The sequence below is a fragment of the Copadichromis virginalis genome, linkage group LG4 (assembly GCF_057382275.1).
Source record: "Copadichromis virginalis isolate Kocher_CV1m ecotype Utaka linkage group LG4, C_Virginalis_male_GT1.1, whole genome shotgun sequence".
NCBI lineage: Eukaryota > Metazoa > Chordata > Actinopteri > Cichliformes > Cichlidae > Copadichromis > Copadichromis virginalis.
Genome location: NC_140621.1, coordinates 21071050 through 21083835, shown reverse-complemented (window position 1 = coordinate 21083835; position 12786 = coordinate 21071050). Strand labels below are relative to the sequence as shown.

General features: G+C 38.7%; 1 protein-coding gene across 1 annotated transcript; it reads right to left on the bottom strand.

Annotated features, from left to right (window-relative positions):
* Positions 1 to 2362: 2362 nt before the first annotated feature.
* Positions 2363 to 11666, bottom strand: cacng5b (calcium channel, voltage-dependent, gamma subunit 5b). The gene is made up of 6 exons (XM_085454157.1): positions 11370 to 11666; positions 7980 to 8235; positions 6016 to 6102; positions 5195 to 5335; positions 4966 to 5111; positions 2363 to 3083 (listed from the first exon to the last, which is right to left on the bottom strand). The coding sequence occupies exons 2-6, from the start codon at positions 8173 to 8175 to the stop codon at positions 2823 to 2825; spliced, it is 831 nt and encodes a 276-aa protein (XP_085310283.1). The 5' UTR covers positions 8176 to 8235; positions 11370 to 11666; the 3' UTR covers positions 2363 to 2822.
* Positions 11667 to 12786: the final 1120 nt, after the last annotated feature.

The following is a 12786-nucleotide window of genomic DNA, read 5'->3' as shown; positions in this document are numbered from 1 at the left end:
TTGTGTGTGCAAATTGTGTTAATGTGCAAAACAAACAGTCCAGTTCAAAAGCAGTCTGTATATACTTAATAAATGATTGTGTACCTAATAAATAGGTCACTAAAATAGTATATTAAAGTATTATGGGCCCAGTGCTCAGCTGATTATCATCCATGGGGGAAAAAAAATTCTACACAAAGTGTGCAGCTTGTGACTCCATTCATTGCAGCGTAATGTTATTATGCTAAAAACGACTTAATGGAAATGAGAGCTAATGCTGAAAATGTCCGTGATACTTAAATCACATAAGCAATACTGTGTGTTTGTGGAGCATTAACTGGTTGGGAATTACAGTCCATTTTATACACAGTTCCCTATTTTCACAGTCTCAAAAGTAATCGGACAGTCAAAAATAGTTAATGCTATATTGTTGTTATTGTGCTTTTGTACTATAAGACAGGTTTGGAAAACTGTGGCTATAACTTGTATTTGAGCAGGTAGCATAATGATGGACACACTTGGTTTAACACAGTTTATTAGAAAAGCAGAGCGAGGCATCACAGTTACAGTACTGTGCAGCAGGCTTGAGCTGCCCCTCATTTCTCTATATTTTGTAAGGAAAATGTGAAATAGGTGCAGTGATTTATTGAAAGATGCACCATCACACGTGTATATACAGTCTATAAGGCAAAGACAGATTGTGTACAATTCTAACAAGCCTAAAAGTTAATACTTGGTACAACGACCTTTATTTTCCAACCAGCCTGAAGTCTGTTACGCAAACTTTCTTGTCATTTCTATAAGTAGTCTTCAGGAATAGTTCTCCAGGCTTCTTGCAGGACATTCAAAGCTCTTCTTTGGATGTTGGATGGTTCTTGTTTTGTCCTCCATCACGATGATCCCACACTGCTTCAATAATGTTACTCTAATTTCGTACCTCAGGGAGAAAACCCTGTTTCCCTTCCTTAAGAATGGCTTCTTGACAGTCATCCATCCACTGGGACCAATTTTGATTTCCTATTTCATAGAACATGCCTTTCAGATACTGTTAATGAAATATGCCCCGTTTCCAGCTAACAGTCATTTTGGGAGTCACTTTGTTGGTGCATAACTGCATTCACTATAGAAATGGATAAAGTGTGTGTTTTTATTACAGGCTGTTAGTAATAAAGTGCCCCTAACTCAAGGTCATCCGTTGAGTTAGGTGCCTTTTTTATGCTGGAATGATTGATGGGTCAGAGTTAAGCGACTTAACAAAATTAAATCATCAGGAAACGATCAGGAAATGAACTGACAATGAGTGAAAAAGCAGCCGACGTCCAAAGAAAATGCTGAAAGACGTTCAGAAAATTAGGAGCAAACTATTTTTAAAGAATTCAGGGATGGCTCAAGACTTTTGCACAGTACTGTAAATGACAAAGACTGACTCAGTTAGTCACTGCGTAAGCTTAGGTAGTCAGTGTTTGTATTTGGATTTGAAGTGTGCATAAATAACAAAGGTTACTTCAGGTTTTGTTTTTGCAGATTTGCACACTGATAAAAAAAAAATGAGCTGAGGAAAGAAAAGGACAAACACTGCCTCCCAGTGGATAAATATGGAATCACAGGGTAAAATGTAAAAAAGGAAAAAGGAAAAAGAAAACTGTATGGCAGACATTTATTTTACAGATGCAACGCCCTTTTAACAAAGATCTCTAGCAGCTCCACCAGGAACAACATCATGAATTCATGTAATCTGGATATATTATATATATATATATCTAAAAATATAAACAAAAACCAGTGTATATAAAACAAGTATCTATGATTTCATGTTAGATTCTGGGTCAATGTATGGCTAAATAAAGAGTCAAAGGCATTTCAACATAATGTCTTGAATATGTTGCCTTTAGTTTGATGACAATCCGGTTTTCCTGCTGCCTTTGAAGGTGTCAAATGACAACATTACTGAAAATTAGAACCACATCTGAATGAACTGACCTTCAACTGCACAACAGCGTTTGTCTGTAGGGTTTTGTGAGATGGAGCCTCACGTGTAGTAGTTGGGTAGGCAGTTTTACTGGCTTGTTTTCGATCAGTTTTAAGGGAAAATAAAGGCAGCCAAGTGTTTTTTGCAGCAAACAGTAACCAATAACATGCTCATAGTTTAACACAAATGTGAGGTAAATGAAACTCTGTAGAAATACAAACTGCAAATGACCGGACACATTTTACATTCTACTCTTTTTTACGTTTGGCTCTGAGTGCAGAGGTATTGCTGATTGTGATCATGAGCAACTTCTGAGCGAAATGTGTGCTTTTGAAACTGCACATCCAATGAAACATCAACCACAGATATTATTGTGCCTTCTGATATTATTGTTATTGCACTGATGTGATACTAGCACATATAGAAGGTCCTAAAACATGGAACACTCATTTAAATCACAAAAGGAAGCAAAGAAACAGCTGTGAGGCACTGGAAAGTAAAAAGCACAGGTACAGTAAAAATACAGTTCAAAGTAATCTATACTTGACCTTCTGAACATGAAAATAAAAAAAAATATTTAAATGTTTTTGAGATCTTTGCAGAAGCAGTGGCACAATGACCATTTTCTTCTAAAATCTGCAGATTTTGCAGTCGTGTCTGCTACAACAACAAACTCCCCAAAATCTTTTCTGACCTGATAAAAAAAAACGTAAAAACAAACAACAACTTGCTGAAAATAACTGGTTTCCAAATCACTTGACCACGGTCGTAATGGTGCAAACTCACACTTAAATATCAACCTTGTATCTTAAACTCTGGCCTTTTGTCAATGCCTCGGTGACTCTTTAGTAACTGGTAGGTTACTAACCGCCCTTCAGCAGGGCGAAGAGGACACCTGATCATAGTCAGGACATTTGAGGAGAGCAGGGTAGCTGGTACTCATCTGAAGGGAAGCTTCACTCGAGATGTCTGAGGGGCTCCGTCCACGTGACCAGGCCTCCGGGTGGAGGAACTGACCAGAGTGGTCGGAGCAGTTGCTGAGGCGAGGACGGTAGAAGCTGGGATGGCGGGGCTGGTAGAGCTCCTCTGCTGCGTAGCGCTTCATGAACAGGTAGACTGACATGACGCCGGCGCTCTGCAGTGAGGAAGAGTCAGTTTATTCATAAATAACAATATGATCATTATGGCTTATAGCTTAAGACATTCAGTAATTAGCAATCTGAAATTATTAGAAGACAGAGAGAAGTATGTCCATTTATACACTCAGTACTTGGTTGGGACCATGAATTACTGCATCAGTGCATCGTGCCATGGAGGTGGAGGTGTCTGGTGGCTATGCTAAGGTGTTATTGGAGCCCAGGTTTCTTTGATAGCAGCTCTCAGCTTGTCTGTATTTTGGGGTCGGGTATTTCTCATCTTCCTCTTGAAAGATGCTCTGTGGGGTTCAGGTCAGGTGAGCTGGCTGGCCAATCAAGCGCAGTAATAATATGGTCAGAAAATCATTTGGTAGTAGTTTTGGCACTGTGAGCAGGTGGAAAGGGAAATTGGCATCTCCTGAAAGCTTGTCAGGAGATGGAAGCATGAAGCGTGGTAAAACCTCCTGGTAGAAGGCCACATTGACTTCGGACTTCGGACCAGCAGATTACACGACACCCCAAATCATCTCAGACTGCAGAAAGTTCACAGTGGACTTCAAACAGCTTGAATTTTGTGTCGAATCAGTTGACTTTGCATTACCACACTTCGATACAGCGCTGTGCAAACAGCCAGCCTTTTCAGCAGTGACCTTGTTGAGGGTGCTGTTCATAAGATGATATTTACACTGTTTGAACAGAAATTCACTCAAACTGGAAATGAAATGTTCTAATGATTTGTGATTCACCTCTGATGAGCTCATGAGCTATAAACACAAAAAAGAAACTAAACAAACAAAAACAAGAGTGAAACCAAACCTCCAACAAGGCAGCTCACTCTCTGGGCAGCTTTTACTTTGAAGGGAATGCCATTGTATTTTGTATATATTCAGTTTGTTTTCTTTGTTCTTTTTAAACATAGTTTAAGAAGCTGTTATTTTCCCTTCTGAAACCTATTTTAATATACTTGACACAATTTTGAGTAGTGCTTTTTTAATACAAACACAAAAAATGAAAAACCCAACAATTATAAAATTGTTCATGTATTCAAATTGCTGACTTGTTGAATGTATTTAAACATTTGTAACACATTAATGTAATGTACATTACACAACATGTACTCAAAAATGCTAACATGTTGTCATCAGTCTGAAAACCTGTTGTCTCCTCAATAAGCTCTATAAAGCATTTTCATTACTTTGACCTTCAGATCAATTGATTGACATTGAAGGAGAGGTCAGAGGTCAAATGTAACGTGATATTTTAAATCTTTAAATGGCACTTTCTATATGTTGACAACATATTCCACACTTAAGTTAAAAGGCTTTTTGTCAATTTTCGACCAATAAATCAGTCAATCTACATCTCTATGAATTCATTTAAAACTTTGGAGCCATTGTGTTTACAGACAGAATGACACGCAAACACAAAAACATAAGTAATGAATACAGGATAACTGAAAGTTACATTTTTTATCAATTCAGTAGTACATTAGAATAACTAGTATATGAATACTGTAAACATCTGTATTCATGCATGTTAATAATAATATCATAATAACTGTTTACCTGAGGTAATCCTGTATTTCCTCAATGTGAACCCTGGAGGGCAGTAAACACTCAATACTATGAGCACAGTCATTTTAAGGAGGAGATTTCAAAATAAAATCCTTCCTATTTACCTTCCTGTTACTACCACACATGCCAACAAGTGCACAGTGGCAATGAGAGCTCAATGTTTTTATGTTATCTAGATTTATTCATATGAACATATAAACATGTTTCTTCTTGAATGTTTTTTAGCGTGTGAACTGACGGATGCTGCATCCACAGCCGTGCCAAACAGCAGTAAAAGTCATTTCTTTTTTTATGTTCAGCTTCTCACCTCAGTGAGCAGGAAGGAGAGGGCAGCAAAGGCAAAGGACCAGCCGTACTTATAGGAAAAATAGGCCTCACTGCTCTTCGTCCTGTTCAGCATTTCATCATTTATACTGGAAATGTACAGCACCAGGCCCACCACCAAAGCCAGACCTGAGGACAGAGAAACTGGATGTTAAAAAAGTAAAAGGGAGACACGACAGGAGATGATCCAGAGAAAGGAGGAGTTGCCTTACCTGAGAGGATAAAGAAGATTCCAGAGACAAATGCCAGGATGGTGCGGTGAGGGCGGACGTGGCCGATGTTGTTGAGGACAAAACCGATGAACATGAAGAAGAGGCTGACCAGAGGGAACGGAGTGGCTGAACGGATCATCTCTGAAGAGGAGGATAAAGAGCAGATGAAGGAGCCTGCTGTTTAACCACAAAAACACTAAACAAATGATCGAGCCAAAGAAGCTGAGATATGAAAAAAAATACTAAATACTTATAAATAAGAAAAAAAGCAGAATAAAAGTCTTTTAATGTGGAAATTGGAAAAAATTACATTTAGATTATCTTAATATCACAAAGGGAAATTAGGGCCTGTTTTGATCTATTTTAATTATACAGCAGTTTTTTAATTTGTCGTCTTTGATAGAAAATAGTTTTACATTCAAACTAGAGAACCACAGAAGAAAGAGGATGGAGAACAATGAGTCTTGAAATAAAAAAACTAGAATAAAATTCCCCCAAATGGAGCGCTGCACTGGAGCTCATTATATCGACTAAATGGAGTGATTTATCCTTCAGTTAAGTTTTGACATTGAGTTTTACTGAAGGACTGTCTGTGAAGAGGCAATAAGTATTCCAGGGAGGAGCAGGCGGCGACGTGAGGGTTCAGATGAGTCAGACGTATGTGATCTCACTGCATTCAGACTTCTGAACATGAGCTTATTGGAAAACAAGTTCTCAGACTGAAAAATGCCCCCAGCCTTTAATATAAACAAGTGCTAGTTGTGATTACTTTTTTTTGCCTAAAGCTGCAGCTGGAGGCGGTGTGTCCTGCTGGTACTTACTGAGCACGTTCACTGTGGACTCTGACGTCAGCTGGACATTCATTGGCATGATGTACTCGATGGTGAAGCAGCGACCTGACTCGTCACCTGCAAAGGAACGAGACAGAAGTGAGGGTGAGACTCATTCGAATTTACCCTCGCAAACATCGGACAAACAGATGTGCAGAACTCTTTGAGGATTAAAAGTCAGTTATTTAAATGACTAGAATTAAAGTGGAGCTTAAAGAAGGTTTAACAATCAGTGAGAACAGAAGCAAAAGGCTGAAACAGCCAGAGAAGAGGTCGGCATGTGGGCAGAGGCATTTTGAGAGACACATGGCAGCCAAAGAGTCCTAAATAGAAATCTGTGGGAGAATTCCTGCCCCATATAACTGACTTAGTGACAATCATATGACACATACTGACACAGGCTCACAACCGTTTTAGATGTGGTGGCAGGGATCTCTACTCATTATTTTTGCTGAATGATGTTTGCTCAGCTGCTCTTGGATGATCAGAAATTTCATAAATGAGCTGTAAATGAACTTATAATGTTGTGTAGTAGAAGTCTACCTCATAAGGGGAAAAAACCCTTTTAAAACATATTTTGGGGCAAAATTGTCAAACTTGTGAAATATTTTTTGTTTGTTTGTTTGTTTTTGAGCAGATTTGTTTGGTGATTCTGTGCATGCTTTCTTTATGTGAATGTGACCATTTAAATGAAAACAAGCTTTAAAATAATAGCTTGGTCGTGGGACACTTATCCATTGTAACCAAAGGTAGTTTTGAGACAGGAACTAGTTCCTCTAGTCGTTCCTGTGATGACCGAGTGTCTGTATGTGGGAATGTGTTGTTTTGTCTTATTGTGCTACTTATTTTCCACTGTACTCACTTAGACCTTCTCACTGTGGAGTCTTGGGACTCACATAGGGTAATACGGACATTTACAAAATGCTGTGAATACACAAACTACCCAGATGATTCTAGACAAAATATATGGACAAAAGTACTGAGCCATCCCAAATACAGAAGCTGCTCAGCCATGGAAACCCATGCCGTGAAGCTCCCGGTGCACAGCTTTTGTGCTGATGTTAATGCCAGAGGAGACCTGGAATGCTGTAGGTACTGCATCAGCAGAGGTTAGGGTACTTTTACACATTATGTAACCCTGTTCTATAATTTCACATGTCTGTCACGAAGAGTAAAAGCAGTGTTACTAACATAGAGAGGGACCAAAAGAGGACACGAGAAGGTTGGACAGCTACAGCTGATGGTACAAAAGATTATCTGATGTTTTTGAACAACATGGCTATCTTGTTATCTTGTTACAGTGACAGCTGTAACAAGATAACAAGATTCAAACCTTCACTAGCGTCAAGATTGGAGTGACTTTGTCCAAAATTGTCAGTTTTTGCATGTTCTGATTCCCAAAGAGGAGCGACAGTAGCATAACCTGATGAAAATTGATCACAGTGCAGAACACACAGTACACTGCAGCTCTGACCTTGATAGTCACGCATAAGTAGAACATATCCACTACTTCACTGCAGTGATATTGCCTAATGGCCTTTTTTAGCTTGATAATGCTCTAAAATGCTACACAGTCATGACGTTGTGCAGGACAACGTCACACAGACACGAGGACTCATCCTCTGTCTCCTCATTGCTCTTTTTATCACTTTTACTTGTACTCGACACTTACTCACAAGCTCTCTTTTCCACTCACACACACAGTGATGAAGTAATTGTGAATGTGTGTGAATATGAATGCTGGTGGTTTACATGATGATACATCACTGTGACAGCTTGCTGCTGTCGCCACCTTTACTGTAGAGATGATGAAGATCTTGAATGTGAGAGAGTAAAATCCAGTGGCGTTATCTGTTCTACACTTTTGATTCATCCATGACTAACTGACAAATTTCAGGAGCACAGAGATAGCCATACCCACATATTTCCTTAATTTTTAAAATCTAGTCACTAACCAGCCAGAAAGCAGACTCTCCAGAGGCCAGAGTGCAACGAGGTCTTGATGTCAGTGCTCTGGTTCAGAGGCATAATGACTCCCTCCTCCAGGTAGAGCCAGTAGTCGGTGCTCACTGCCACTCCCAGCAGCCCCAGGCCACTGATTGCAAAGACACTGCTCAGCAAAGTCAAGGCCTTCCTGCTGCATGCACTCATGGCCACAGCAGGGTGAGCTCCAGCAGCCGGTGTAAAATACAGAATAATCCAAGCAGCAAGCTGGAGGAGAAAAAGGGAGATGGATGTGGCACTTTAAAAGAAGCTGGAAACAGAAACCACCAAAAAAGATGCTTAAAATAAAAATAATAATAAAAAATAAAAAAAACGTTAAGAAAAGAAACACTAAGAAAAAAACAAACTATAACCTCTAAAAGCTACGACCAAACAAAAGTTAAAAAAAAATCCTGTGACATATAAAATGTGAATTTTTATTTATTTTTAACAAAATTCAAAATGTTATTTACACAATTATGACAAAAAAACCCTAAAAAGCCTGAACCACAAAATAATTTCCAGAAAATTCTATTTATTGAACCTTCTGACAAATAAAAACAAGTGGTCATTAATTATAATTATTAATTTGCATATATGAGTTTTAATTTGAGTTATATTTTAACTAGCATTTTTTTTTCTTTTGTAATCTACTGCTTAAAATATATATATTGTGCAATTTATTTAGGGTTCTGTTTGTGGGTTTTGTTTTTGTTTGTTTGTTTGTTTGTTTTATAATGTAGAGGTCTCAAAAACTCTTACAGGGTTAAAGGTTGAGAATACTATTATTAGCATGAACCTAATTAGCTTAGCATAAAGAAACTGGGGAATCAGCTCCTGTGACTGGCTACAAGCAACAAAATCTGCCTTCCACTATTTTGTAATTCATGTATCTGTTTATGAAAATTAGCTTGTTCCAGACTATTTATCTCAACTTCTTGATAAACAGACTGCCGCTCACTGCCTTGTTTGCAGCTAGCTGCATTTAGCTGAAGCTAGTATAAGACTGAAGACTGGGGGAGGACACAGTCTCTCAGTCTGTAACATCAGGACTTTGACGCAGTCTACAATGCCAGCTATGTTTAGCTAACTTTGTGGATTTGTTGAGTTTCCTTTGGTATTATTGTTTTACCGTCTGAGTTTAGCATGTTTTTAACATGGTTTTGTGTTGCTAGCAGCTGTGTTTTAATATTCTTTTCATTGTTCATTGTGCATATTCCTAGTTTTTACTTGTTTTGTTTAACAGCGCTTTGTGATTACTATATGTTTAACACCTGGATGGAAACAAGCTAGTTATTCATCTCCCCCCCCCCCCCCCCCAATATTTGTGCTAAGCTAAGGTAACTGCACACTTCAGGATGTGCTGGTTGTATTATTTGTTTATCTATGTATTTGTTTATTGTTTTTGCTGTTTATGAGTAAAAATTTCAGGCTAATATCACAAAATCTGGAGTTGAGTTGAGTTGAGTTGAGTTAGATATCATGAAATTTCAAATTACTCAGAAGTAAACTGAAAGTTTGAGAGAGTCAGTATTGTGGGACTCATAGCTTCAAATTTTGAGTTATTTTATTGGCAGAAACAAGCTTCCTTAAATAAAGAGTACGCGGTTCATGATGGAGTTAATGTTTATATTTCATCAGTCTGGCAGCTTTCCCAGTCTCAATTCATTCCATTAAAGAGCAATGTTCAGATTCATAAAACACCACCATAACTTCTAAAATCTTTGCATATTTATGTAAATACAAACTTCAACAAAGAGGTTTCCATTACAGAAACTGTGATGGTGCTTGAGGTGTGTCGCTGTGTGCCCCTTGACACTTTCAGAGAGAAATCAAAATAGAGAAAGAGTGGAAAAACATTGTAGCATTTTTTTTTTCTTTTTACATTTGACTCCAAGTTTCATTATCACAGAAAATACTAATTCAGTCACGAGAATTAACTATCCAACCTCCCACAAAAAGGAAAATGAAGTGTGATTCAATAAAACCTGTTTGAGCCTCCAGGCAGAGGTACATTAAATGTGTCGCAGTCTGCTACTATGAATACAAACGGTCACTTTATCTGAAATCCAAGACGAGCTTCTGACATTTTACGGCCATGAATCCAACAGTGCAAGCCAGCACTGGGATCTGGCCGACTGATAACATAATGAGACATCATCTGAAGAGACAAGGTGATGATTTACATCCCATTTGGGAACCCCATGTGAATAATCTCCGGGTGGTGATAAGGGGGAAGGATCAAGTAGAGGACAGATATTAAAGGGGGCTAAATAGTAGCTAATTCACAGCATATTTATGAAACAGTTTTGCATAAATAGGAATATTTTCCCTCTACAAGCACATTAATCAGCATAAAGACTTCTTTTTGTTGCCCCTCGAGCAACTAGAGTTTAAGCTGCTAAAAAAGCCAGTGTCTGCTCTTTAAGAGATCACATTTTATCAGTAGAAACACCCTCCATATCATCTAAATCATCCCCCAACAAGGTCACCTCATTTACTCTGAAACAGCCAATATTCATATATCACAAGTCAGACTGTTATCCAGTACCATCCAGAGCATTTAATCACGTATTTTATTACTTAGTGACAGCAGCGTGCTGACAGATATTAAAGGATCGATACACAAAACGGGAACACTGCAATTACACGGTCGGGATTGAAAACACAGAGACCACCAGTACACCTGCAATCAGCATTATTTCAAGATATTTGTGCAAAATCTGCTTCACTATAGGTCACATTTTTTAAAAACAAACAAACAAAAAGGTGAGTAAACAATAAGTGGACACTGGAATTCTTCAAATATGCAGTTATATCTTTCTGAAATAGTAATAAAGGAAAAGATTATTGTACAAATATAATGTAATAAAAAACATACTGGGTTTCTACATGACTATTATAATCTGTCATTACTTCACAGGTTAAATTCCTTTAGAGGGATGGAAAAAACACTCCTTTTAGCATTATCGCTCCATAACATGTCAGTGCACAATATTCACACTTCACTTATCAAACATGAAGGAGCTCTTTCATCCACAATCAACACTAAGCGTCCTCAAACGTCTCTTCTTATCCAAGACTGAACTCTGACCATGAAGGTTATAAGCACAGTTTCATTGTTACTCCTATTAAAACCAAACATGTTGTCACAATGAAGTAAACAGCTAAGATATGGGTACATAGTGAGCTAAGGAGTACTGTGTGCATAGACTTGTGTAGGAATATTAGACTCCAACTCAATACTCAAATGAAACAGATCATTGCAGGTAACTGGAATCAAGGATTAAAAATAGTTGACCATTTTAGATTAAAGCTGTTGATTAATTTAAAAAGAGAGAGAGAGACTTTATCACACGCACCTGTTTATGATCCGTCTGGCTCTTCCTGCACTCGGAGCAGAGATTGCGCCCAGAGTTGTGAATTAAAACCTCACTCCTGCAGTTTGCCCGCTGAAGGTCTGACTTACGGAGGAAGATCGGCGTTGCTCCGTCGAGTCGGTCACGAATTCGTTCGGAAAACTGTGTAATCTTTGGGTAGAGAGATAACGCATTGCAGACACAGTCCGTGAGATAAACTGAGACGGACCGCTGGTCCCGCTCTCTGCTGCGTGCTTTCAGAGAGAGAGAGGGGGATTGTTGATGTTGTGGAGAGAGAGACCTGCTATCAAAGCGAGTCCACTCCACTGCTAATGAGCCAACTGGTCAAAGCTTTGATTAACTCTCTGCGATGAATCAGTGAATTTAAGTCAGTGTGATGTCCTTTACATAAACTCACTGTTTCTATCAGGACCAAGGACAGCTCCAATCAGAAAAGGATAGAGTAGTTTATGTTCTGTAATGAAATTCTTTACAGATCCATGTTGTATATTATAAACTAGCATTTTATCCATTTATGGTCACGTCTTAAAGAAAACACACCTCCAATCAGGGATGGAAAAACTACCCTGATTATATTCTCACATTATTCGAACAACTAGTCGTTTGTTCTGCTGTAAAATGGTCTCTGTGATTCATATACACTCTCTGGCCACTTCAATAGCTGCACGGAGGATGTGTACACTGTGGTCATAAACGGACGCATCTGTACTCAGGTAGGCTGCGTGTTTAAAGTTTAAAGTACTCAGTTGGTGCCAAAAATTTGGTGCTAAAAAGTATCCGCCACATTATTTCACAAGCAGGCTGAACTATAGATACATGACATGTAATACATTTCATGTTGTTTACTCTAAATTCTGACCCTATAGCTTCGGACTTTGACAAGCAGAAATCCAGACTCATCAAACCAGGCACCATTTTTCCAGTCTTCTATTGTTCAGTTCTGATGAGGCCATGTGAATTATACACCCCGTTTCCTGTTCTTTGCTGACAGGAGTGGCACTTGTTGCTATCTTCAGCTGCTGTACTCCCTCCGCTTCAAGTTTCGACCGTTCAGAGATGCTCTCCTGCATACCTTGGTTCTAACAACTGGTTATCTGAGTTACTGTTAGCTTCTTGTCAGCTCAAATCAGACTGTCAGTTCTCCTCTGACCTCTGGCATCAACAGGGATTTTTTTTTTCAGAGCACTGCAACGTCTATAAGTCTAAACGTGCTGCCCTATGATGGGCTGATTAGATATTTACAGTGTCCAGATGAACCCAATAAAAGCGCCAGTGGCACTAGTTGGTTCAGTTTTTTGTTCTGCCTCTTTGTTAGCAGTCTAGTGACCACAGATTTTATGATATCGTTTTTTATGGATCATCTTCAAACTTCACAACAGTATTCGAGGCCTTGGGGAAC